Source organism: Orbilia oligospora, assembly GCF_000225545.1.
Source record: "Orbilia oligospora ATCC 24927 unplaced genomic scaffold scaffold00080, whole genome shotgun sequence".
NCBI classification, from domain to species: Eukaryota; Fungi; Ascomycota; class Orbiliomycetes; order Orbiliales; family Orbiliaceae; genus Orbilia; species Orbilia oligospora.
Genome location: NW_011645637.1, coordinates 877,539 through 902,746, shown reverse-complemented (window position 1 = coordinate 902,746; position 25,208 = coordinate 877,539). Strand labels below are relative to the sequence as shown.

General features: G+C 45.0%; 7 protein-coding genes across 7 annotated transcripts; 4 read left to right on the top strand and 3 right to left on the bottom strand.

Moving 5' to 3' along the window:
• Nucleotides 1–1,479: 1,479 nt before the first annotated feature.
• On the bottom strand, nucleotides 1,480–6,497 carry AOL_s00080g250 (uncharacterized protein; the record flags this gene model as incomplete). Its single annotated transcript, XM_011124625.1, has 6 exons — nucleotides 1,480–3,120; nucleotides 3,182–5,415; nucleotides 5,475–5,764; nucleotides 5,851–5,871; nucleotides 5,959–6,101; nucleotides 6,180–6,497. 6 exons carry the CDS (start codon nucleotides 6,495–6,497, stop codon nucleotides 1,480–1,482), a joined length of 4,647 nt encoding a protein of 1,548 aa, XP_011122927.1.
• A 2,365-nt stretch (nucleotides 6,498–8,862) lies between these two features.
• Nucleotides 8,863–9,876, top strand: AOL_s00080g249 (uncharacterized protein; the record flags this gene model as incomplete). The annotated part of the gene is made up of 3 exons (XM_011124624.1): nucleotides 8,863–9,013; nucleotides 9,087–9,430; nucleotides 9,556–9,876. The coding sequence occupies 3 exons, from the start codon at nucleotides 8,863–8,865 to the stop codon at nucleotides 9,874–9,876; spliced, it is 816 nt and encodes a 271-aa protein (XP_011122926.1).
• Nucleotides 9,877–11,089: 1,213 nt separating this feature from the next.
• Nucleotides 11,090–13,193, bottom strand: AOL_s00080g248 (uncharacterized protein; the record flags this gene model as incomplete). Its single annotated transcript, XM_011124623.1, has 2 exons — nucleotides 11,090–12,824; nucleotides 12,934–13,193. The coding sequence occupies 2 exons, from the start codon at nucleotides 13,191–13,193 to the stop codon at nucleotides 11,090–11,092; spliced, it is 1,995 nt and encodes a 664-aa protein (XP_011122925.1).
• A 4,440-nt stretch (nucleotides 13,194–17,633) lies between these two features.
• On the top strand, nucleotides 17,634–18,908 carry AOL_s00080g247 (uncharacterized protein; the record flags this gene model as incomplete). The annotated part of the gene is made up of 1 exon (XM_011124622.1): nucleotides 17,634–18,908. The coding sequence occupies one exon, from the start codon at nucleotides 17,634–17,636 to the stop codon at nucleotides 18,906–18,908; it is 1,275 nt and encodes a 424-aa protein (XP_011122924.1).
• A 1,274-nt stretch (nucleotides 18,909–20,182) lies between these two features.
• Nucleotides 20,183–20,821, top strand: AOL_s00080g246 (uncharacterized protein; the record flags this gene model as incomplete). The annotated part of the gene is made up of 1 exon (XM_011124621.1): nucleotides 20,183–20,821. One exon carries the CDS (start codon nucleotides 20,183–20,185, stop codon nucleotides 20,819–20,821), a length of 639 nt encoding a protein of 212 aa, XP_011122923.1.
• Nucleotides 20,822–21,676: 855 nt separating this feature from the next.
• Nucleotides 21,677–22,986, top strand: AOL_s00080g245 (uncharacterized protein; the record flags this gene model as incomplete). The annotated part of the gene is made up of 3 exons (XM_011124620.1): nucleotides 21,677–21,729; nucleotides 21,811–21,951; nucleotides 22,029–22,986. 3 exons carry the CDS (start codon nucleotides 21,677–21,679, stop codon nucleotides 22,984–22,986), a joined length of 1,152 nt encoding a protein of 383 aa, XP_011122922.1.
• A 234-nt stretch (nucleotides 22,987–23,220) lies between these two features.
• Nucleotides 23,221–24,513, bottom strand: AOL_s00080g244 (uncharacterized protein; the record flags this gene model as incomplete). The annotated part of the gene is made up of 3 exons (XM_011124619.1): nucleotides 23,221–24,138; nucleotides 24,197–24,354; nucleotides 24,426–24,513. The coding sequence occupies 3 exons, from the start codon at nucleotides 24,511–24,513 to the stop codon at nucleotides 23,221–23,223; spliced, it is 1,164 nt and encodes a 387-aa protein (XP_011122921.1).
• Between the last annotated feature and the right edge of the window lie 695 nt (nucleotides 24,514–25,208).

Below are 25,208 nucleotides of genomic sequence, written 5' to 3'. Positions count from 1 at the left end.
CTGAGGACCCTGCACTTGATTCGATGGTTCCTAGCGGTACCTACGATGAAGCTCATGCAAGGCTGGTCTTAGCAGATGCTTTCGATGTGATCATGTGACGAAACGACCAATGCCACAGCCAGCTTTCTCACGACGTATGTACAGCTCAGCTTCGATCGCACTTAGCAGGCTGTCAATTTCAGTTGTTGACGTCGACCGGCAATCGAACAGGCTCCGCTGGGTATCGATACCAGCCAAAATGAACAGGTTCGGTTCTATTGACGGACCCACAGGTGGTCACCTTGACGTCGAAGTAGCTGGAATCGAATGCTTAGCTTAATTAGCCTTGGTTCAGTTCAAAACCGCAAAGGTGTGGGGAAGCTTAGCCTGAGACTAAACAAGCTTAAGCATTGACGGCTCCACCACCGAAAATTCCCAGACCAAGCAGGCGGCAATAAAACAAGGCAGTTGCGATCACAGCCTTTTTGATTGTCCAAAGCTCATTGCATGAAAGAACTAGATCCTGATATATATATATATATATCTATATATAAAAGTCTTACGTTGAGATTGAGTAATTTTAACTGGCAGCTTTCCGAAGTCAATTAAGCAACGTATGTCTTGACGTCAACAAGCCTTCTCGTGTAATGCACTGCACTGCAACTTCCTCCAACAGGCATGTTTAAAGTTAATTCAAATGTACCGATATCGAACCAGCCGGTATCCGTCAGACCTAGCTAACGATAATCTCAGGAATGCATCGCTATGTGCATATGTGGGTCTATGGTTGCATTTGCCTTCAAAGGACGAAAAACAACAGCCGAGGACAGCCGTGGCGCCATTATTATCAATAAGGTACTTAATAGATAAGTAGTTACAAACTCTATACAACAAGCTAATCAAACTGGCGATGTCATAAATAATATAGATACATATACCAGGTTCAGATACGGTTTAAATTAATAATATTTTAATCGATTGGCAACTAAGTTGATCACAAGGTATGTCAGGTCCTGCAGGTGGCAAGCTAAAATGGCAGCTTCGACAGATTCGCTAAATTAAGGCGTCCAACACTAAGATCCATGGGAAGCTTGGTCTGTAGAACACGGTGGAAAAGACCAATCTCGTATTCTAGGCCGCAATTCGCTTGTGAAGATTTATTTAACGTAACAATCAGATATTTAAATCCTTAGCTCGAGTTCCAATATTGTATTCCGTTGGAAAACTCATATGAATAAATTTATATCAGGGTTGGGTCTCGGATTATCTTGGAAGCCAGAATTATATATTTATAGCTATTTCGAATATGAAAGAAAAGCCGTTTATATATATAGTTGAAACTAGCCAGTCTAGTGTGCGAGATAAGTCTATGTAAAGAATTAAGACAATTGATAATTACTTGGGTACACAATATATTAATACTTGCAATTAACATAATTCTTATGGCAATATATGACCAAACATACATACGGCTACCTCAAAAAAGTCTAAAATCTTTCATTACCGCCATTTCCCCCTCATCTCTTCCAACCACGAGGGTTTTATGACAAGATGCCCATCTTCACTTTCGTCTGCCACTTTTTTCCACCGTTTTTCATCTGACGGCCAAGCTCTATGCCACTCATGATTCGAGTTACAATCCCGTCTAGCCAGAGTGCCGGCCTTCACCTTGTCGATACACCCACCACAGAAATTTCTTCCTGGGCACACCGCACACATGTATAATGATTCATATCCCAACTTATCGGAACAATCCCCAGAGCATTTGTGGCAGTCAGTCAATTTGAGTGTAAGTGCCGTGGTGAGTGCTGGGCGGGAGGTATTATCTGCATTTGCAGGAACCGTTGTATCAGATTGACCTTCCGGCCTAATTCGCAGAGCCCGGAGGGGTCTAAATAATATTGTCAGAAGTCCCGAAGCATTTCTATCGTCTCCCGCCTGTAGTAAAGTTATCGCAAGATTGTATACGCCAGCTGTATCATTCTCGGGGTTTTCGTCGTCGAGCATGTTAAGTTCTTCAAGAACTCGTGGTCTAAAACATTTCCTCCATTTGACCTTCTTTGCCTGCTCAAAAATCTGTCTCCAACGGCCCCATAAGACCGATGGATAACCAGGACCGTAGAAGTCGAAAGTTTCCTGTGCATCCGTTCCGGAAGAGGTAGTAGTGCTTGTTGCTAAATCTCTCAACTTTTTGACGTATCCGTCCGGACTAGTCCCCGATTTGAAAGCTGCGACAGCACTGTCATAATATTGCATCGCCAAGAAATTCGTGATATGTCGCTTGTCTCTTATCTCCTCTTCTGTATTGTTAAACATCTTGCCGAAGAGGTCCAAAGACATCTCATAGTTTTGAACGACGAATTCTAGGTTAGGTGATTCTTCATATTCGTATACAATACGTGCTGTCTTCCAGCAGAACCATCTCTTTTTCCAATCATTGGCCGAGCTTAGCACATTCTCCAATGCAGCCTTTACATCCTCGATCAAGAATCCTAGCTTCTCTTTTCCAATTGCTTGAAATACTCCTTCGAGCAAATCAAATGGATCCCAATCAAGATATGGCCAAGTCATAAGTAGAAGTGACTTTTTATACCCTCCGTCAGTCTCGCGGGATAAACTTTGCAATATGCTCAACACCTCATCATGTTGCCCATTCGCTCCAAGACAATCTAGGTAGCTAAAAACTGTCGGCGGACTGAAGGACGAACCAAGGTAGGCAACTTTCGCGGCCTCCAGTGCGCCGGCATTATCCCCAAGTCTACGTTTCCATTGAGCTATATCAGCGTAGAATTGCTTTGAAAGGTCCCAAATACCGGTGACGGCTCTGCAAGCTTCTTCCATTACAGGAATAGCTTCCTTATACATTTTCATATCAGCATATGCTCTTGCGAGTCCCTCGTATGCAAGCCAGGCATTAGAATCAATTTCGACCGCTTTTTGGAACACGGGGATCGCATCAGCTGGATAGTCGGCGATGGCTAGCGTCCATGCCATTATTGAATGCCAATGTACTGTGTCTCGAACAGACTCCGTGGCATAGTTTGCTAGGGAGCGAATTCTTTCTGGGGTCAGGGGCCCCGTATTTCCCCATCGATAAGAGAACGCCTGGATTTCTAAAGATCCTATATTCCCCTCATCATCCTAAAGTTTTATTAGCACTATAGATCCACCCAGATGGTATCTAAATGTAGGGAGAAATTACCATGGAATCTAAAGCATGCAAGAAATAACAATAATGTAGCCCTTTGTCGAACATTTTCGGATCACCATGCCCTCGCCTTTCCAGCCAGAATCTGGCGCAGCTAGTCATCCAGGGTTGGAAAAGAGACTTTGCTGAGGACGCCGCCTGGTTAATCCATTCCAATTCTTGAGGATCGAAGGATTCCTGATACTTTCCAGCTAACTTGAGAATATTTCTCACTGCTGAAGAGTACATATTAGATGGAACCCAGACCGCCCAGAGATCAGCCCAGAGATCATTGTTGTTGTAGAGGAATTGAAAGTAGGTCTGGTTTCCGGCATCTTCGTGGAAAAGCCAATAAATATCTTTGATCAATCTAATTGCATTCTCTTTATCATCGGCAAGGGCACCGACTTCGACCTTTTGTAGATGGTAAGCTAGGTTACGGAGGGAATAGTCAAGGAGGACAGGCAGTATACGCATGTCATGTGACGACCAGGAATCAAGTTTGAGAATATCGAAACAGGATATCGCCATCATCAAATAGCAATCCGTAAGATCAAGCTTGATAGCTGAAGTTGGATCCGGTGGGTTCTGGAGTAGCACGTCGCGAAACTGCTGATGGGAAAAATTGACCTCGGTTTTCAGCTGGCCCTCTTCTAAGCTCTCAATGAACCCGAAAAGCTCCCACTCTAAAAATCCTAAGTCTTCATCTCCAAGGATATTTTCCAATAGATCGCTAAAATTATCCTCCTGGATATCGCCAGTTACACCCCCTTCTTCGCTATCGTCGGTGCTACTCTCAACGGTACTCTCCACAGAGCTCTCATTGTCGCTGTCACCTTCAGCGTCCCCATCTCCCTCTGATTTATGAGGGGGGAGTTCTCCTTCGGCCTTTAATTTGGTTTCTGCTCCTTCATTACTTAGCTTTAAATCTCCTTGGCCGGAGGAGAAGCTACCATCAGCGTTTTGAAGGTCGGTCGAAGGCCCGTCTAAATAAACATGTGATGGATTATACTGCTGCGGGTCTACATCACCCACTTCTGAGAATTCTGGCTCCTCCTCCTCTTCCTCTTCACGGTATATAAAACCATCCGGCATGTTCAAGTGAAACATGGTGCTGAACTTGTTATTCAGAGACTCCCAAAGGAGGAGCCTTGGGAGCTTACTCGGGAGGCACATTATGAGTAAGAGTTCTCCAAAGAATAATGGTCTTCGCGAACAAGCGACCCAAGCTAACATTTTTCGAAATGAGTCAAGGTCCTCTGCTTCTTCGGCGGCAAGGCGTTCTAGAAGACCATTTATCATGGCCGTAACGTTTTTCGGTGGGTTAGACAGAGCGTTCTTGATGCCGTCAAGGTCCATGGACTTAATATGATCGAGGAGAAGTTGCGCCCACAAGAAGACTCCCTCTGATTGTTGTGAGATTTTAACTCGTAGGTTTGCGGTTTCCACTTCAGCAGCAGCGCGATTAAAACGCTTCAGCTTCTCTAGAACGACTACTTGTGATAACATTGTGTCGATATATCGTTCAACATCATCTCGGTTTTGGTCCCTTGAGATTTTGATAATAGAGTTTTCGGCCTTGGACGGGATGCTATTGCGTATCGTAGGCCTCCCTAGAACCACAAACTGTATTCCACGGCCTTGTGGCTCACTATCAGCGCTAGAAGGCTTTAAAATATTAGCTATTATTTGTTGATCAGCTTTCGGAGCTTCATCAAGGCCATCCAAGATAATGACTACTGATGCATCAGTCGCTATTTCCTGATAGTACCGCTGAAAGAGGTTCTTCCAGGTATCCTCTGCTGTCATTGTATTCCAGGAGGACTTGCAGACCTCGATAGCATGCCTCCTAAACAGCGGGTCAGACTCAATAATTTGATAGGCAAGAGCCTTCAGCATTTCGTTAACATTGAGTAGCTGTGTATCCGATTCTCTAATGAAGAAAAAAGCAGTTGGAATAGGCCCTGTGACTCCAGGCCCCCCATCCTTGTTGTGGGAGAATCGTTCCTGAACCTCATTGATAATAGAAGTCGCCAAGTGGGTTTTGCCAGACCCAGGCTCGCCAATGATGAACAAAAGAGATGTCTCACCGGCAAACCATGCGGTGTATGCTGCTTCCCTACGAAGCCAAGCGCCTGTTCCCGGTACCAATCTTCTTTTGAATTCACCATAAAGTTCAATTGTTCGTGACAGAATTGGTACTTTCAATGTCTCCTCAAGCTTTTGCTCATCGGCCCTACTGACAGACTCTTCAGGAAGAGTTATATCAATTCTATTTTAATAAACCTTTATAACATTGGGGACGAACCTTTATAGTAATTCGCAATATCACCCTTGATATCCTCCCCAGCCGCAGTTATATCCTTGCGAATTCCTTCTTCGGCCGCTTCAATACCTTCCCGGAGAGCATTGTGGTTCGCAACCATATCCCGTTGAATTATTTTAACAGATGCATAAGTTGATGAGACAACCTTTTGTTGCTCTGTTTTGATCAGTCGATTGAGTTCATCCAACATTCCTTTCGTTGCCTCGTCGGCCCCGAGGAATGCCTTGTCAAGATATAATCTGAAGCGACCCTTCAAGATCAACTTCTCCGACCTACATACGCCGATTGTTCGAGTTTAGCTGTCCTTAAACCCAGTAATGATAGATGTGATATGATGATGTGGGTATTTGGATCTTACTTTCCGATGACTTTTATGAAACTATAGGTTGTTCATGTTTAGGTAATCATTAGCCCTGGGTTTCCATAGAAATTCCCGATCTAGTCCGATTGCCATATGTCAACCTACAAAGTGAGAATTGCGGTTATCTTCCCTTCCAAACGTTTATCAAACCCGCCGGCTATGTAGTCTTCAAGTCGACCTGAAAACTCCTCAAGCTCTGAGAATACTCCTTCGATATAGTCGTAGGCTTGTGATACCTTCCCGCCGACCTATAATAATATTTGGACAATTGAAGACATCAGTAAGTACGCTCTACTTCCCAATTAACCTAGAATACAATACAGTACCTCAACAAGATATGACACGGCTGCAAGGATCGGGGAAGCCACAACCCCAGGAGTACCCGGAAGTAGATCCTTGATAAAATTGGTGATGCCTATAACCGGCCCAAGGACCTTCATGAAGTTGTGTCGAAATTTCTCACGTTTGCGTCGAAACTCCGAAAAGTTATCCGCACTCCGATCCAAGTTCTCCATAAGATCTTCTACACTCCCTAACTTACGGAGCCGATCATCATTTCTGAGGTCTCGACCGGTTTCCTTTTTATATATTTCGAAGGCACCCTCCCATAATTGCCTAAATTGCCCTGCATACACGTTTTCCATTCTGGAAACGAGCTTATTACGGTGCGTGAAGAGCTTGAGAATATTTCAATGGTAATGGTTTTATAACGAAAATAGTTTGTGTACTAGTAGCTACGGGGCAGATATCTAGAAACTCCAACCCGGATTCCCTTCGGCCCTTTTTATATATCCAGATCGCGCACGGTCGCCCACACATTTTTCGCTCAGAAGTTCTCTTATTGTTTTAAACTAAGCCAAAGTAGATGTCATGCAGCAACCAAGGATCTTGATAAAAGCTTGAAAGATTTAAACTTTTGGCTTGCATCGACAAGAAATAACCAAGAAGGATTCAGCCTGGTCTCGTTCCCAGATGTCACAAAGAGAGGCATATTCAGCCCCCAATGGTACGATCGTACGAAGATAACTTGGCTTAGGCTGGCACTATAATGGAATGTTCTATTAGGGTGGGACGGCAAACCAAGGTCTTCAGAAGCACGGCTGGTGCGGCTGTCTCGAAGTATAACTGCCATCATATTGCCGCTGTGGACTCTGCTAAGATCCGACAGTATATTATATACCAACTAGTAGTTGCAGTTAAGCTTATTAATGAAGGAACTCCATCGGAGCCAATCATATCCCACCCACGACGGTATAATGCGATGCACCAGATCGTGACTCTAGTTTTATGTATCTCTAGCTTCCACGCAGAGTCGGTCATGGGGCTACCATCGAGCCTACCCCACCCCGAGCCAAGTGGGTCCGAGCAGCCATCGAAATTTCGCGTTTCGCAATCACTGTTAGATGCCCGCTTCTGCATAAAACGCTCACCTATCGGTTCTTATCAGCTGTCGCACGGCGCCGAACCTTCAAGTTTGCGAGATTAACGAAGCAAGGAAAAACAGAATCCCAATAGCTCAAGCTGCTCAGCCAGTAAGAGTTGCAGTTTCTAGAAGCCCTTCCTCGAAAAGCAATTGGTTGAATCATTTCTCCCTTGCTCATTTCAGCTATGTTAGCTACATAGAATCAGCAGTCAAGCTTTGCGGGGTGCTCGCACGTGCATGGATCTCGGTCAACGCACTTGAAAGGATCTAGGGCTGAGCTAGTAGTTTCTCCCCAAAGACTGCACTGGTGGAAACCTTGAAATCGCATTTTTGAAACCCATGCAAAAAAAAAGCGGCAAGGCCGATGGAGAAAATTTCGGCAACAAGTTTCCGTCGCGACCAATGATTTCACCTATTTCCAATATTTTTTGCTTGATATTAACATCAATCTTATGTGGCCCTACATTCGCAAGAAATTTATTCTTGTGCAATTGTACCAGCCAAGTATTAGTACTTACATTGTGTCCAGTATAGCTAAAATCGACAATCGGGAATGCCTCAAGAAGGGAATCAAGAAATGGTTAGACCACTCGAGGGCTCGTAGACGAGGTTAAAATACTTTTCCCATACGCATACTAGCCAAATCTCCAAGTGTTCAGAAGAAGTCATCCTTTTCGACCTGCAGGCCTGTAGTATTGGCGCTGTAGCCCCGGCCCCGGCTGAGCCAGTGTATCTAAACGAAGTGTCGAGAGGGATGATCTTGGTAAGGACCGAGTTCTGTGCTATCTAGGTAAATACTTAGCTACTTAAGCACTTAGGCATTAGTCCTTCGTTTTCCTAGTCTTAACTAAGTAACCTATGGGAGACCATAGCCACCTGCAGGCCGGAATGGTGGACAGTTCGATTACGGGCGTCACGGGCCGTCCAACACGCTAGGATACAGCAACACCCAATCTCGACCTCCATATGTTGGTACCAAGAGATGTGTTGTTTATGTTGCACTTTTTCCCTCGTTTCTCCCAATTTAGAACCAGCACAAACTATTAATTTCGAATCACTCCGGTCGAAAGCGAACCGATATCGATATACCTTGATAAACCCAGCCTTACTTCCAATTTTGTTCTTCAAATTGGTTAATGATTTTACAATTGATATCTATAGATTTTAATCTTGAAGAATCAGTCTAAGATCGAAATGACGTTGTCCGCCAAGCCATTCGAATATTCTACACAAAGTCGTCATAATATTAAAACCAAAATTAATTAATTAAGGGACTGATAATTGAAACCTGTTTATCCACAACATGGATTGCACGGATCAAGTATCAGCCGGCTCTGCTGGAAACCTTTCAAGAAACATGTACAGGGAAGCAACCTCTCAACTATTAAAATTAAATCATCTGTGGCGAAGGCTTTCTAAGTTCTGTAAATCTTTCAAACTTCGATTCTCGAACATCATACCTTCCGAATCTTCAAAATTCCGGGATTTCATTCGTTTACTTGATTGATCAGCTTGAGAGTGTACTCATTCCCAATTTCTCATTTCCCTAACCGCTGATGTAATTTGCAAAATAAAATATATCGATCATGAAATCAATCTCTCTCTTCGCAATAACTTGCGCCACACTGGCAGCGTACTCCAATGCCGTTCGAACTTTCACGATCCTCGGTGGGCAGATCTACACGCCAGGACTGGCTATCGTCGACGCACCACAGCCATTCACCCCACTCGGCGGCGGTAAGTTATAAAATATTTAATAAATTTATAAACCTTTGATTGTTTCTCGATCACTAATTATCATGTTTCCTAGCGACACTGCACATCGCTATCGACGTCTCTGGCAATGGCCGTCTACCCCCCTACACCTACCAAGCCTTCCCAAACGGGACAGTTCCGACATCATTCGATCCAAACCCCTCTGACGATGACAACGAACTAAAGCCACTAACTGGAACCTACTACCACAATATCACTATATTTTTATCATCATATGAGAATAGACATAACTTTACTGTGTCGAATAATACACTTCCGCCGTCAAGGTTTAATAACAGCTATGTCGCCCCGGTGTTGAGCTTGGAGCGTGGGAGTACGGTTAAGCACATAAATTGGATTTGGCCGGATTGCTTGAGAAGGGGGCTTGGGGAGTATAATGTCTGTTGTCCTTTCCAACCTCCTCCGCAGTGATATATTATATACACCTAAGCGTGTACATATCACCTCAAGACTAGGTAATATGTGGAATTTTACTCTCGTTTATAACTAACACAAGATTGCAGATCTCAATCCACCAATCTTTCACATATAACTCATCAGACTACTACACCATCTTTAACCTCCCAATCACCCTTACCAACGACCTGGACCCAACCCGCGACGCAGCCGATTGCGGTTTACTACAGAATCCTCTCATAACAGAAGAAAACCAGAGGCTATCGTCGAGTAGAATAGATTTTCAACCGTGGATAAATGGAACGGGTGCCCAAGTGGACTTCGAGGACGGTGATAAGAACAAGCCTTCTAGTGCCGGGAAGTTGGATGCAAAGGGATTCCTGATGACGTGGATAGTATTGCTTGGAGCTATTGTCCTTTATATATAGTTGGAATTAGTATAATGCAAGTGCGGGCACTTGGGATAAGAGCGGAATTCATCAGTTGTATAATTGCCTCTTGCAGTATGCTTTATCAACGAGGTTATTCATCGATGCATCCGCCATAGATTCGAGGCTACATCCGCCATTACTTTAACTTTAATTAATTTATCACATGTATAGATTGTCTCGTACCCAGCTACACACGCAAAAAAATATGTATAGAGTTGTTTGGGGTTCCCGATCTGAGCATCTCGGGAACGGAGTTGTTAGGGTTCCCATAAGTCTAGGATTCAATCCGGGGCGCCTATGTTTTCTTATAAGGACGGCAATTGCAAAGTTCTGTTAAAGAGTCACTGGGTTGGATTTAAATTAATGATGATTGTGAATAAGAATTATTTATAATTTGAAAACAATTGAGTGATTAAATTGTTTACTGTTTGTTTGGCCTACAACCTACCCACCGACCTACCCACCCACAGGCCGGCATACGGCCTGCGTACCTAGAATGTACCTCCTAATGAACAAATCCATAGTAAAATAATTGAAATTTAAAACTAAATTATTATTAATGAATTACCCAACAATGCAGTCCTTTGTAAGCAGGCCTGCCGGCCTGTGGGTAGGTCGGTGGGTAGGTTGTAGGCCAAGCAAACAGTAAACAATTTAATCACTCAATTGTTTTCAAATTACAGATAGTTCTTATTCACAATCATCATTAATTTAAATCCAACCCGGTGACTCTTTAACATAATTTTGCCGTCCTTATAAGAAAACATAGGCGCCCCGGAGCTGGCTGGGTAACGAGACTATGCAAGATGGATCAAATGTCTATGCTTGTACCACGTTGTACATACATGTGGAACATTGACCAACACATCCTTTGATAAAATCCAACATGCAACGGAGTATACTACGAGTCACGATCAAGCCTCATCGTACATCACAGACGCTATACGGCTGTCCAAGGGAGAATAAGTTACGTGGAAGAGCAGCAGTTTCGTGAGAATGAAGTATTTGTTTTGTTTATTATCCCATATCCAAATTAATACATACATGTTCCATTATAATCATAACATTTTCCCTTAGGTATAGTAATTGCTAATATGCAATGAAATAAAAAAACCATCCTGACCCATAACTTTCATGACTAAAAAAAAAGAACAGACAAAAGAAATCCACCGCAAAAACCCTAGTATTATCATAATATCAAAGAGAAGAATTAATCGTAGTCGGCGTAGAGCTCAGAGATGCCACTGCAGCCATCGAACGAAAAGGAAGACCCCAAGTATAATGGTGCATTATTACCATTGGAATTGCAAGTGCGTACGCCGTAGAAGAGTGGGAAATCAAAATCAATGGTACCATCGCTGTTAACAGTTGCGGTAGTTCTAGTTTGACCAACAGGGAAAGTAGATCTCCAAGTCCATCGTCCGTAGCTATTCGTCTGAAGAGGATACCAGTTGGTGACACCCTCTCGGGAAAGGATGTAGTTGCCGGAAATACGGAACTGAGCACCATTGGAACGAGAAGTGACCTGGGTGGCCAAGTGATTGCTGTCGAAGTCAACCCATCTGTTGTTGTTTCCAGAAGAGGTATATCTGATTCTGAAGGTCTTGTAGGCAGTGGCGGTGGTGGTGGTGGTGAGTGTGGTGGTGGTCTTGGAGGTGATAGTGCAGAACTCAGTGATGGTGGAGACAGTAGTCTTGCTTGTGGCCTTGCTGATGGTCTGTGGAACAGTCTGGGTGACCGAAACGATGACGGTGGTAAGGACGACCTTAGTGGAGGAGGTGGTGGTGGTCGCAGTAACTTTGATAGTGGAAGTCTCAGTTTCAGTGAGGGACAAAGTCTCAGTGGCGTGATCAGTATTAGTGATCGAGGTCGTGAGAGTATCGATCTCAGTCACAACTTCGGTGGCCGTTTCTGTGGCGGTATCGGTCGTGGTGCTAGTTTCCGAAATACTCGTGGACAAAGTTTCAGTGAGGGAAAGAGTCTCGGTGACTTCCTCAGTGGCAGTCGCCTCGTCAGTCTGAGTCTCAGAAATAGTATTTGACTCAGTATTCGTGACGGTATCAGTGACGGTGGCGCTCTCCCTGACAGTCTTATCCTCTGTGGCGGTGACCTTAACTGTATTGGTGATAACGGCAGTATCAGTGGCAGTTTGGACTTTAGTGTTGGTGATATGGTTCTCCGAAGTCGCGGTGTCTTGCTGAGTAATAGTTTCGGTGACAGATACTGTAACAGCCTCGATTGGGAGCGTCAAGCAGTCGCAAGCACTGGAGATACGAGAAGGAGGATAAGTTCCAACTTGCACGGAGAGCGGGGTCTTGGGGTTGGTTCGCTTCTTGAGGGTGGCTGGGCGAGTGACAGTCGATGTGATAACCTTAGTGGAAGTAAATTTCTCGGTAATGGTGGTGCTGCCAGTGGTCCTGGTGACAGTAGTGACAATAACCGTACTCCAGGCAGTTGTAAAGCTAGTGACTTTAGTAGTGACAGATGAAGTACCAGTTGCAGTGGTAGTTTCAACATCAGTAATTGTCTGGGTAGCCTGAGTCTTGGTGGTTGTGTCGGTGATAGTGTCAATGTCGGTTTCAGTAGCTGTTTCGGTCGTAACAGAGGTATCCGTCTCAAAAACGGTCTGTTTGTCCGTTTCAGAAACAGTATCGGTGACAGTTTCGACAACAGTCGCTGGAATAATCACGGTTATAGTGACAACCTCAGTGGAAATGTCACTGGCCGTAGCAGTTTGAGTGGCCGTTTTGGTATTCGTGATAGTTTGTGTGGCAGTGGTAGAATAGGTTTCAGTAGCGACAAAAGTCTCTACGAGAGTCTCAGTTTCAGTCACGACGTTTGTGTAAGTGTCAGTCTCTGTGGCTTCATCTGTATTTGTCTGAGTGACTGTATATGTGGTGTCAACATCCGTGATAACCTCGAGAACAACAGTGGTCGTTTCGGTGCTAGATTTTGGGAGTCAGCAATTGTTTCTGCTTGAAATTTTGGGTAAAGATATAACAATCTCGCCAGGGAAAAGGAAAATATAAAGAGGGACTAAGGAGGCAGACTTACGTGATCGGGTAGATGGTGGTGTAAATCGTATTCTTAGGTCTATTAAGATACGACTGACAAAATGGGATGGCCTGGGGTAGATTGGCCTCGCTCCTGAGCAAACGCAGAAGATTGTCCGCGCTGCAGGTAGTTCTCTTCTCGAGCTCTTCCATGGTCGGAATGGTCTCGAGGGCTGGGTTCCGAGAAATATCCATCGGGAGGGGCAGAGCCGAAACGGCTGCGGCGAATAACGCCGCCCGAAGGAGGACGGAAGTCAACATTTTGACAGATCTGTGTAACGAAAAGCTAACTAATAAAGTGAAAGCTGGAGACAGAACCCAGGAAACAGGTTAACTATGCTGCACTACTTCGCAGTTCCGGTGGACCACGGAAAACCTAAGATCTGCAATACTTCGGGGGGCTTTTTATAAAGAAGCCTTTGGGCAGAGTCGCAATCGCAAAGTGAGTTTTTTTTTTTGAAAATTTCCCCTCTGCCTCTGCCTCGCCCTCGCGACTTCAGCCGCTTGTCGTGACGGCGCCTGCATACTGCCAGTGACCTGGCGATCCTGGCAAAGCTACCAACGGGCAGGGTTGAGAACGCCACGATAAATTTCAGTGAGCCGCGTTGTGATGTTGCAATTTTTGACTTTCCCCTTTTCGTCCCACCCGCCGGCCTAATTGGGCCCATCCCTGCATGACAATAGAAGGGTGATTGGGTCGGTTCAAACCGACTCCTGGACGGTGTGGAAAGCTTCCTCAGCCGTAAGACCTGCATGTTTGTACATACATACATGTACATGGTATGGTTGCCTGCCAAAAAAGGGACGAAAGTTTTTGTTGAAAAAAAGGTCTGAGTGTAATCTAGATCCAAACGCTTGCGAGGCAGTTTTTCCAACGATGGGGAATTAACATTAGCATCATTTTCAATCTAAGCTTTCCATGGCAGGCGCCTACGCCCATTGAACAATTGTTTTCGAGGAGACAACAGGAATTTGAATTCTCAATGCTTCGCCCATATTCATGAACGATACGGAATACGAAGGGATTAATTCAATCGCGCAGGATGGGAGGTCGGATCCTGAGAAATTTGGTCAAGCACAGGATCAGAATGAGGCATGCCGTTCGTGAAGTTCCTCTGCAAGTCATTGGCAACTCCAGTTGAAGAGCGGCACCACGTGTAAGGAAGGATTAAGTCGGCACTAACTTCCACAGAACCAGTCACCCCGGTACCAAATCTGCAATTCTTACACGCTTCTATTTACGCCACCGCACACAGCGATGACATGGTCCCGGTGAACGAGCTCTGTCGTGATAGCGTCTGCATAAGTGTCTGAGGTGTTTTGTTGTATTTCCGAGACATCAGTCTTAAAGAGCCCCATCTAGCACAAATACAGCAATATCTGCGGCCGTTGAGTGCCTATCCGTATCTGTTTGGCTAGAAATCAGATAATCTAGTCCCAACTCTGACCGCGAGTTGGATCACAAATCAATTGAAAATGAGGTACATACCTTCAAGGCTGTGAATGTTCCATGTGGGAGTGTTTGCTGCACACCTATTCTCGTACATAAATCAATTGTGTGATCCTTATTATAACGTATGAGAAAGCGAGCTCAACGCCACTAGAGAGCAATGTTATGTGGTTTTCGCCAACGGGTGAGCATTGTTTCTCTTGGCGCTTAGACCGAACAGTAGATGTATTAGTAGCTTCTGTTATAGGTGACGCATATCGCTCAGCTGAACTGCTAACTAGTATGTATATTGTGAATTGGGTTGACTATGGTGTGATGTGCTGGCAGCAATGCATTTCCCCAACCTCTCCTGCTCCCCTCTTCCCCCACAGACAAACCGCCAAAGTGTTAAGACGAGGCTGCTTGATAGTCGATATATTGCATCATTGTGAAGCGCATTTTAATTTATAATTAATCGCCGTTCGAGCGTACACATATCTCTATCTAGCCAAGTATTTTATTCCCATGAAGTCGGATGGCCTCGTCGTCGTAGGGAGTGGAGCGCTCGAGCGCGAGCTGAATCTCCCAAATGTGAGAAGGCAGGTGGAGCGGAGCCTTGAAGTCCAGGCGCAGAGTGGAGCAATTGAAAACCGCAGTCGCAGCAACATTTAGTTAACATGCAGGCCATAAAAATGGAGATGGGTCTGAAAGCCAAGAGTCGTCGTCAGGTAGCCAAGATAGTCTGGCCAGGAAGAATTCTCCACTTGATCCTCGGGATGTATGGAATGAGTTTTTGGAGGGATTGTTGGTTTCTCGACAATTTATGAGCTGTAAAATTCCCGAATGTCTCCGATTCGATTGTTTATTAACTTGCTATCAAGCCAAACTTTAAACTCTTCACATGAGTTTGTCCGAAACCGAATTAGTATTCTATCATTTGCAACCCTAGACTAATTGCCTCGAGACGATACAGCCGACCAAACTGTATTAGCCAATATTCGCGACATACATATATACATACGTAAGTAGGTATGTAAGTACTTAAGTATATAACATACTTGTCTTGGAGTGTGAGTAGAAATGGAGCTTACCGGAAGGCTTCGGTCGATGCGCCGCATTTCTGACTCGTATGTCTGGCCGCCAATTAGGTTAAATACTCGTCCAATTGACAATGCAATAAAGATTGGCTGGAGCACCTCATGTTCCCCACACTACACTGCCCAAGACGTCCCCCGCATGATCGGCAAACTGTGTCGGATGTGTTGCATCTGGGGTTGCCAAGCGCCGAGCGCCAAGCTGTCATGTGATCTGACGACCGTTTGATTGATGGTGTGCATGCAGTCACATGGCATGTCCACGTTTGTCATGTGTGTGTTGCCTATCCTGTGCTGTGTTGACTGCTGAAAACCTTAGGTAGTGAAACAACACATCTGGTCATCAGATTCAACATGGTAAGGCTGAACAAGACTAGTCCGAGCTAATAATATGTGCAAAGCTCAGCATCAACTTCTCTTTCTTTCCGGACATCTTCCTATCAACGGTCTTCAGTATCCACATCTCACTTCAACTTCATATCACCACATGATAGGATGTCTCGTATTTTCCACAGAGAAGAGGGGAGCTCACCTGCCGATACCGCAGCCAAACCCCCCACCTATATCAGCAGGACTGTATGATCGCTAATGGCTGTTCGAGTGTTAAGCTGAACAAGACTGCATGTAACCGATATCGAAACTACTACCTAATCGATAATACCGAATGTCGGAGTCTATGGGCCGGGAATTCGTGTCAAGCATCGGTGGAGCCAGATACACTAGAACACCCCTCGAAGCAACGACCAGACTATAATACCGTGGTACCCTGCATCTTTTTTCCAAACGAGAAAAACGAAATACGAGGTCGATGTCGAGGACCCTGAGCTTTCCGAAACTTGGACATTGGCGTCTGACCAGACATTAGCCTCAAAGTCCAACATAGACGTCATGCAAGCAATATTGCTTGGACAACCGACATCATCGGTCTTCGATGTCTCAATTCGACTAATTCTGTCCTTTAGCGATCGGACAAGCCAGAGGGGCGGCGGCGAAGTCTGTATCAGAAAAATCTTTCGCGGGCCAACGGCCTCGAAACTGGTCGTTAGGTGTTAGTTGCATCCAAAATAGGCTGAGATGCTAACAACTTATACCGTGACCCATCAAACACTGCGAGAAGACCTTAAAATAGCGTCTACATACATCCGACCAACTTGTTCTGTCACCACTTGTGGGGTGACCATCGACCGGTTAGCGAGATTGGGAAAGTGCTCATGATTGGCCGCTCGATGGGTTGAAAGGACTTCCATGCATCTCCGACTGATCCTTGGCAGGGAATTTCGCTGGGTGTGTACGGTTTGACTTGCAATTTGCTGCTGGGGGCCCTTGCTGGATGGTTGAGTTCTCAGCGGAAAAGGGATGGGGTCGGGTACAGAAGACTTTCCATACCTCCCTTTGGCTAAGATTGCGTACCACTCCACCTCCTTTCTCTCCAACGGCACGTCTCAAAAAGGTACTCGATACAAACGGACATCATCGAGCCAGCGTTAGTACTAGTGGGACTCGGTGGGGGGAGGGTAACATCGCCATCCCGACCTGGCCACTCTTGTCTTTTTCCCTTCTCTTCCTTCCTTGCCCTTCGATGCGGTAAATTTTGTGTGATCTTTTCGAAACACTCCGTTCGCTCTTTCCTTGATTATTTTCTTCTCCTCTTCCTTTACTTTTCCTGTCACTCGCTCTCCCTGACGTTTAAGTTTTTGTGAGCATTTTTCTGCTGCTCAATTTCATTTTGTTCATTCTCGACTCTCGTTTCTTTGAACCGTTTCAGACAGAACTGTCTCTCCCGACCGTTCCGTGGATACAGCGCCTCTCTTTCCAGAGATCCTCGCATACACCTTCTGTATTCTATCCTATCTCTTTCATTATTATTATTTTTTTTTTTTTTCTCTCCGTCGAGTTGTGGAACCGGCTATCTGGTATCCTGGGATTGGGTTTCGATCTTTTGGATACATTTGTTGTGCTCCTTTTCCAATAAGTATTCTTTCACCCTTTGTACACCCACACCGACAAACATCGACATCTGCTTCGTGATATCAACCTCAAACCTTAACCTCAGATATTCGCTATACGTCGCCACGTCGGGAATTCGGGTTTGTTGCAAGTGGAGGACGACGACTTTTTCACGCCTTTCACCGACATCGTCCGACCCGATCCAGCAATCCCTCCCAACCCGTCATCACAATGGTCTCGACACGTTCCCTCCTCCTATTCTCCCTTGCCTCACTCTCCTCACTCGTATCTGTCGTCTCAGCAGAGGCTTCCTTCTTATATCCAACAAGCAGCGAAGTCTTCCCGATCGGACAACCCATTACAATACGATGGCAATCCAACTACACGAACACTCCAATGTCCTTGTCATATTGTCGGGGCGCAGCTGAGGATTGTCAATACCTCTTCACTGACCAGCGAAATCTAGAAGAGTTTACTTGGACCCCGAATGATAATGTGCCGCTTCGTAAGGACTATTTCTTTTTCCTGGCCATAGCAGCACCGGTTCCTGAATACTCCCCTTCGTCAAAATTCGAAATCGTCCCTGCATCTAGTTCTACAGCCGGTCCAGCTTCAACCTCGGGTTCTGGAACAGCGCCTACAGATGGAGCAGCAGTTACTACTGGACCTTCGCGAACCGGGACTTCAGTCCCTGACGCATCAGGCGATTCAACATCCAATGGCACTATCATTGGTGCAGCTGTCGGTGCTGTTGCTGGTGTTGTCATCCTTGCCATTATTGGGTTCATTTGGATGCGAAAACGCAATCAAAAGAAACTCGCTGAAGCACGCCGAAGCATGGGCCAAGATGATGTTGAAGCCGGCGAAAAGAAGAAGCTAGGTGGTGCTGGTAATGGTGCAGCGGTTCTCGCTGCTGGTGATAAGAAGAAGGCAGCAGATGATGAAACATTTGCCCCGTCTGGTGATAAGAAACAAGGCTACGCGGGTTCCTCCAACGAATTTGCGATGGCAGAATTACCAGCCGTTCAGCAAGAGGTATTTGAAATGGCAGCTGTTCCGGCTTCGGGACCTAGTGGTGCTAGCGGCAACGGCGGGGCGCATTTCTTCGCAATGGAGTTGGATTCTCGAGAAATCCCCCGACCTGGGTCTTCGACCGTCAAGCCCGACAACGATCCAACCTCGAAACCATCTACCCCAGCAGTTGTCAAACATTCCATGGATAAGGGTGAAGGCCGAGGCGTCTCCATTGATGGTACTACCGTCAACAGCGAAACGGAACGACCTACATCCATGGGATCCATCGAGCAGATCAAGGAATCGTCGCGAGAGGGCTCTCAAAGGGACTTGACACAGCAAGACGAGTCGTCTGCACCTCGCACACCCGCCCCGAACACACCGGGCGAAGATAGCAATGGCGCCGGGCCAAGCAACAACAGAGATAGCACACCACAAATCGGCAGCATCCCCAAGCTAGGTGGTTTCGATTTTGATACCGCCAAATTCTAATTCTCCGAATAATCAGTATCTCCAAAAAAAAAAAATCGCCAATCCTTCTTGCATGTGTTTCCCTCTTACCCGATCATAGCGATACCCATCTACAACATCTCTATCTTCATACGCTTGCCGTCATGCTTTCTTTTCTTGCTGTCGTCGTGTTTTCCAGCTGGCGTTTTCATGGAGGTTTTTACATATTCATCCGTCAGTCCTCAGAAGCAAATTTTCTGTTTTGCATCCGACCATACTATCAGCCCAACTTATCTTGTTCTTCATCTTTGGATCCCTTATAACTCGATTCTATTCTATTTTCCTATGTAATTTTAGACTCTTCTTCTTACATATTCCCTTAATCGAATATGCCCTATTAATGAATAATAAACTCAAAAAAATAAAAAATTTGGCTTATACACCCTTCCTTAGCTCGTGGTTTATATTGGAAACAGATTGCGGCTGACTGACCAGATAAAGAGTGCCTCACCAGCCATCATGTGCAAGGAACGGCGTACATAACTGGTACTAGTGACAAAACCGCAAGATAGAACATAAAGCCTTATCTCTTGGCCCTCCCGATCCGTTCGGTTCAAAACTGCCACACCTGCAGCCAAACGTTGGTTTCAAGGTTCCCCTACATCTTGGTCATCCCTTCCTGGATACCGATTCAGGTATCTATCCAAACAATATCCTTTTGCTAGTACCTCTTACCATGACTAACCCTAATGTTGGTTACACAGCCTGGTTCCTGCACCCCGGATTTCAGATTTCAAGGGTGAAAGGAAATTCCCCATGCTTAATCTAACGCTTGTTCCTTACTAGTTGTTATCGGCACGAATCAGGATGAGTAGCTGATGCAGGGCCAAGGAAGGAGATTCCTGCTGAAAGAAATAACTGGATGAAAGGAGGATGGTGATTGGTTCAATGCGGTTTATGACAAATTCCGAATTTCGATACGACTTGATTTAGACTGAAAGGGGTCCTGCTTGCATGGTGTCGCATGTTGATATTGATGTTGGAAGACATATTGGATATCAAGATTAAAAATCCGATGGCTTGATGAGTATATCCTAATAAGAGGAACTAAGTTGGTAGGTACTGAGGTAGGTAAGTATATATATGCCACGAGGAAGCCCATTCGCTCGGAGTACGCCACCAAATTATCACCAGTTCACAACTTAGCCTTGCAATATCCTCGATTTGATAGCATATTCCTCGTTTGCATAAAACTTAGATCTCGACGAAGCTGCCGACCACCAACGTTACTATCGGGACGAAACCAACTATACAGGATGCATTCCCTTTCCATCCTCCTCATACTCTGCGCCCCCTTCGTCGCATCACAAGCTCAAAACCCTCTATTCCCATCTCACACCTTCACCATCCGCGCGCCCGAACCCTGCGACCAAGCCTGTCAAGAAATCATCTGCACCCAACCAGATTCCTGCACTCCCTGCGGTAGCGGACAATGCACATACGGTGAAGAATGCGGTACCTGGGCCGGAAGACCAAACACCTGTTGCATCCAACCCTACAACTTCTCACCTTCGTCTTCAAAACTAAAGTGTTCGGACGTATCTTCCTTCCTCTCCTCGCTGGATCCCAAAACCCCACCTAGTGGTTCTAGTACGCCTAAGGTTTACTCTGCGGAGACTTGTCCGAGCGGGGAGGTTATTGCTGCATATGCTGTTTTTGGAGAGGAAGAGGGAAATTTGACATGTTGTGAGAGGGGAAAGGATGCGGTTGTGATTGAGAGTACGACCTTGAGTGTGCCTGAGGCAGTGGTCTGTGTTAATGAACTCATGGCTGGAGCGTCGTCTGGGAATAAAAATACCGGTGGGAATGGTGGCATGAACGGTAGTGGGAGGCTGGAACTTGGTGGCTGGCTTGTGGCTGTGGGTGTGTTTACTGGTATATATTTCGGTGCTTGAGTTTTCAAGTATGCACGTCACAGTCTCCGGATAACCATAATATACATCTCATCGATATCATATGTCCATATATCTTATTATAGTATAGCTTTGTAAATCTGAGGATATCTTCTTAAAGTAGGGACCTAAGTACTTGGCTAGTTCTTGCTATAGCAGTCTCATACTGTGCCTAAATGCAACAATACCTTCATTCATCATAGATCCAAGTTACCGACTTTCTCAAGTACCTAGGTACTTAGTTAGTGATCTATTTTCGTGTTCGACAATTGCAATTGCTTGACTCCTCAGATCTACTTATTTAAGTACTTGCTTAGGTACTCGTAGAGTATACTGTGGCCTTAATTCATGCACATAGAGGGAGCTAGCGGCGCAGCTGTGCCTCATCGCAACAGTTTAGCTGGGTTCTCTCCTTGGTTGTAACTACCGGGAGTATTCCTTTCAAAGTAATTTACCAAATGCAAAGACAGGAATGACTCTTAACTATAGTCTTCTATAGCATTCTTCTATAATATGTTTGATTGCTGTTGTGTATATAAGTACTAGTATATTGTCGCTTCCCCCGCTACCCCCGTCGAGCATCTTTTCTACACGACTATAACCCTTACCCGCCTGAGCTACGAAAACTTTAAAGCACTTACAAACAAATTGATTACGGCATGAAGCGGATCAAAAGTTATCTACCATACTTTTTCTTTGTATTGATAGGCATTGGGAAATGCACGGAGATATGTGACGCTTGTCGTCCTCTCGATAGGAAAAAATCACCTGGTAAGATATACCATCCTATAGGCCTCTATCGAGCCCATCCCTACTGATTCAGGATACAATTGATTCTAAACTAGAAGCTAACTTTGGATGACTTTGACAATATCAACAGGCATTGGAATTGACCTCGCGCTAGGATACGGGTAATATACCAGAATTTTTCGGACTAGAATCAGGTATCACCGGGGATCAGTCAGGCTAACTACCTATATACCAACTGTCAGTGTCGCGGTACTTCGCTACGGGAATGGAACTATCATTGATGTCGCAAAGATCGATGGTGATGAAGCATATATCAAAGCTATGAAGGATCTAGCAGAAGAAGCCCTTCGTATTCCCATTAACTTCCCTTATTATGCCCGACTGTTAGTAGTCCCTCTAGACCTACTCTTTTGAACCTCTTACTCCCACTAACATTCGAATACCTCTTTGTGAACGTCAGAATGGATCTCCCCGGCTTCGATATTCCACCTCCGCCACAACCAAACTTTAACAGCGAATCCTGGGAAACAATCAGCAACGAGACGACAACCGTCAATGAGACTGAAGAAGCTCCGGAAACACTTCCTTCTAACGTAAGACCTAGTTTCAACCTTACACGACTTCCGGAGCGGTATAAACGATGGGTGGAGGCTATATCCCCTCTAATCTCCACTCTGAAAAGTCGAGTCGACGCCGTCCATAAGCTCGATTATCCCGCCATCAGCCTTTCGATACCTGATTTCTGCTTTCATTTAGGACGATGTGTGAACTATTTCGATGTAGCAGCTAGTGTGGCAGGCTTTGACGCAATTTGGCCGATTATGGATGCCTCGGACGCCGTGGTTTACTCATTTCGTGGACCGAAACTCCGTAATCTGGGACCCTACTACGAGGATGGTGATGATGATAGTCTTTTCGATAAAAGTGTGGAGACAGCTTTGGTTGTGGATTATAGTAATGCTGCCATAAGCCTTACTTTATTACATAGAGCTCAAAGCATAACGGCCCCCAACCCTGTCGAGTTCTATATGGAACCAAAACTAGGAGCAAATGGGATGAGATCGCAACAGAGCGTTGGTAGATTTCAAAACGAAGTTTATGATTGGGTACAGGCTTCTTTTAACCAGACTGTTTTTAATACGATTGGAAATTTGGTTCTCACGGGTGATGCTGCAACCAGCAGCGTTATTCATGATGTACTACACCACGTTTTAAAAGATAATTATCAGATTAAAAGGCAGGATCGTCAACTATCGCATGAAGACTACACCTTTTTCCGTGGCCGGGCTATGGCGAAAAGGGCGCTGGGCTGGACTTTGGACAAACATGGTGGATGTCTGCCCCTTACTTGGTGTCCCGGGGCAGAGGAGGAACTTGAACGATACTATGGGGCTTATGAACTCGCCTTAGAAAGCTGATCGTTGAATGGAAGCATGTGTATTATCACTAACAGCAGCTTTATCAGAGTATTCTCCTTTCAGATAAAGGCAATTGGCTTTAAAAAAAATCATTTAGAATAATGAGTGAGATCCATTTAAAAATTAATTTCAACTAAATAATAACATGTAACAAAACTCCAGTTTTCGTAGACCCAGTCATAAATCATTTCCTCGTTCCCATCATAACATTGGTATCGTAAAATGCAACCTCGTTCAAGCATTAACACAAACATAGGTTCTAGCCCAGAGGCTCGTACACCCCGCTCCAATTGCTGGATTCCACCTTACCAACATCTCCAAAGTCAACCCCTCAAACCTACTTAGAACATCATTACATGTCTGTCCATCTTTTACATAAGCCCACTTCTTGCAACCCTCCACCGTCCCAGGCTGGAGAGGACTGGGTGTACTAGTCAAATCCTGTGTCGTCGTCGTCGTTCTTCTCACAGTCGTAGTGCTTCTGATCGTTCTTGTCGTTGTGGCCATTGTTGTAGGCATTGTCGTGGCCATTGTTGTAGTTGGTGGTAGTACTCTGGGGTTGGTCGGGCCAGAGATACAGAGGTAGTTTCTTTCAACGAGGGATGAGCAGTCGGGTTTTATGCTGCGATTCCAGAGGTATAGGTCTGTTATAGTTGCTTTGAGGTTATTCCTGTCGATGATTGTTTGGCAGTTATCACCTGTCTTAACGTAGCCCCATCTTTTACAACTCGGAGTGGTACCTTCACCGATAGGCGATGGCATCTGCTTTCCTGGTGATCTTGTGGTAGTAGCTTCTCTCGTAGGCATGTCGGAAACGGAGACGCAGATATATGTCTCCGCCCACATTTTGTTACACGTCTCCCCGATAGCGGGGTTCCATTGATACAATAACTCGATCGTGAGGGATGGATATCGGGGTATGATGTCGAAACATCCTTCCCCTGATTTTACAAAATGGAAGTTTGTGCAGGATCTTGTCATTCCCGGTTGAATTGGGGAAGGCGTGGTGATGATATTCTCAAGTGGTTGAGGGGTGGATCTTGTTGGCGGAGGAGTGGGTTTTGGTGGAGGGTTTGGTTTGTCCATTTCTACGCAGTAATCTGCACCGGTTTGGATTAAGTCGTCGCAGTTACCATCTTCGAGGGAGGGATTCTTTTCAAATTATTAGCAGTCCGATCCATAAAACTTTTGTTAGAAAGCTATAACTTACCCAATTGATCAGATCCTCCATGGATATATTGGTAGTTGTGAGAATGGTGTTGCATGTATCACCTTCATAAGTTAGAAACCAAAGATTGCAACCTTCGGCTACATCCTCATTGTCGAGTATGCTGACTCTATTCGCATCAGACACAAGAGTCCCACGAGCTATCGAAGGTTCATGTTAATACATATCAATATCTTATGTCAGAATCAAAGAACTTTGAAAGGAGAAATACCTTGGATACTACCATAGGGCCTAGGGACATACGCCAACGCCGCGCCCACAAACGCCAGAACAGAAATCCCCTTCAAAAAGGAGACCATACCTCTACAGGTAGTACGTATATAAGAAGCTAAATAGGGGGAAACGAATCAAAGGTCGAAAAGCTCTAAAGGGAAAATCTATATGGAAAAGAAAGTGCCGGATGATTGGCTATTGATCGTGTCTAACGACCTTGCTAATCTGAGAAGATGAATAGAAATAGATAGGGACAAAACAGCAAAAGAACTAAATTGACTAGGGATCTTGAGGATATTTTTATATGTTTCCCTAAGTCAAAAACGTAGCTCTAATACGATATCGAGAAAATTAAAAGTGGCGTTAACGTTGGCATTTTTGAGTATTTCTAGAATTTCTTCCGATGTATCGATAATAACCCCGGTCCAATCATGCGCCAACTTCCCTCTTGTATCATTACTACATAATTATAATCACATCCCAGCCATCTAAACCCCTGCACATATGTTCCTTCTCCACAGTTATATTCGATGCATCGATGTCAGCGCTCGAAGTGTATGTTTTAATACCCCCCAGCCACAACATATTAGTGTTTGGTCAGCATATTACCTCGGAGGGTTGTTCTCAGACGTATAAGTAGCATACTCTCGGGTTAGCTTATTCACATATTCTGTTTCACCATTGACCCGTTACAATTATTTCAACCACGTGTATCTATCAGTTATCACATTGATAACTCCTTTAAGTATTTTATCATTTACGTACTGCATACCAATTCTTT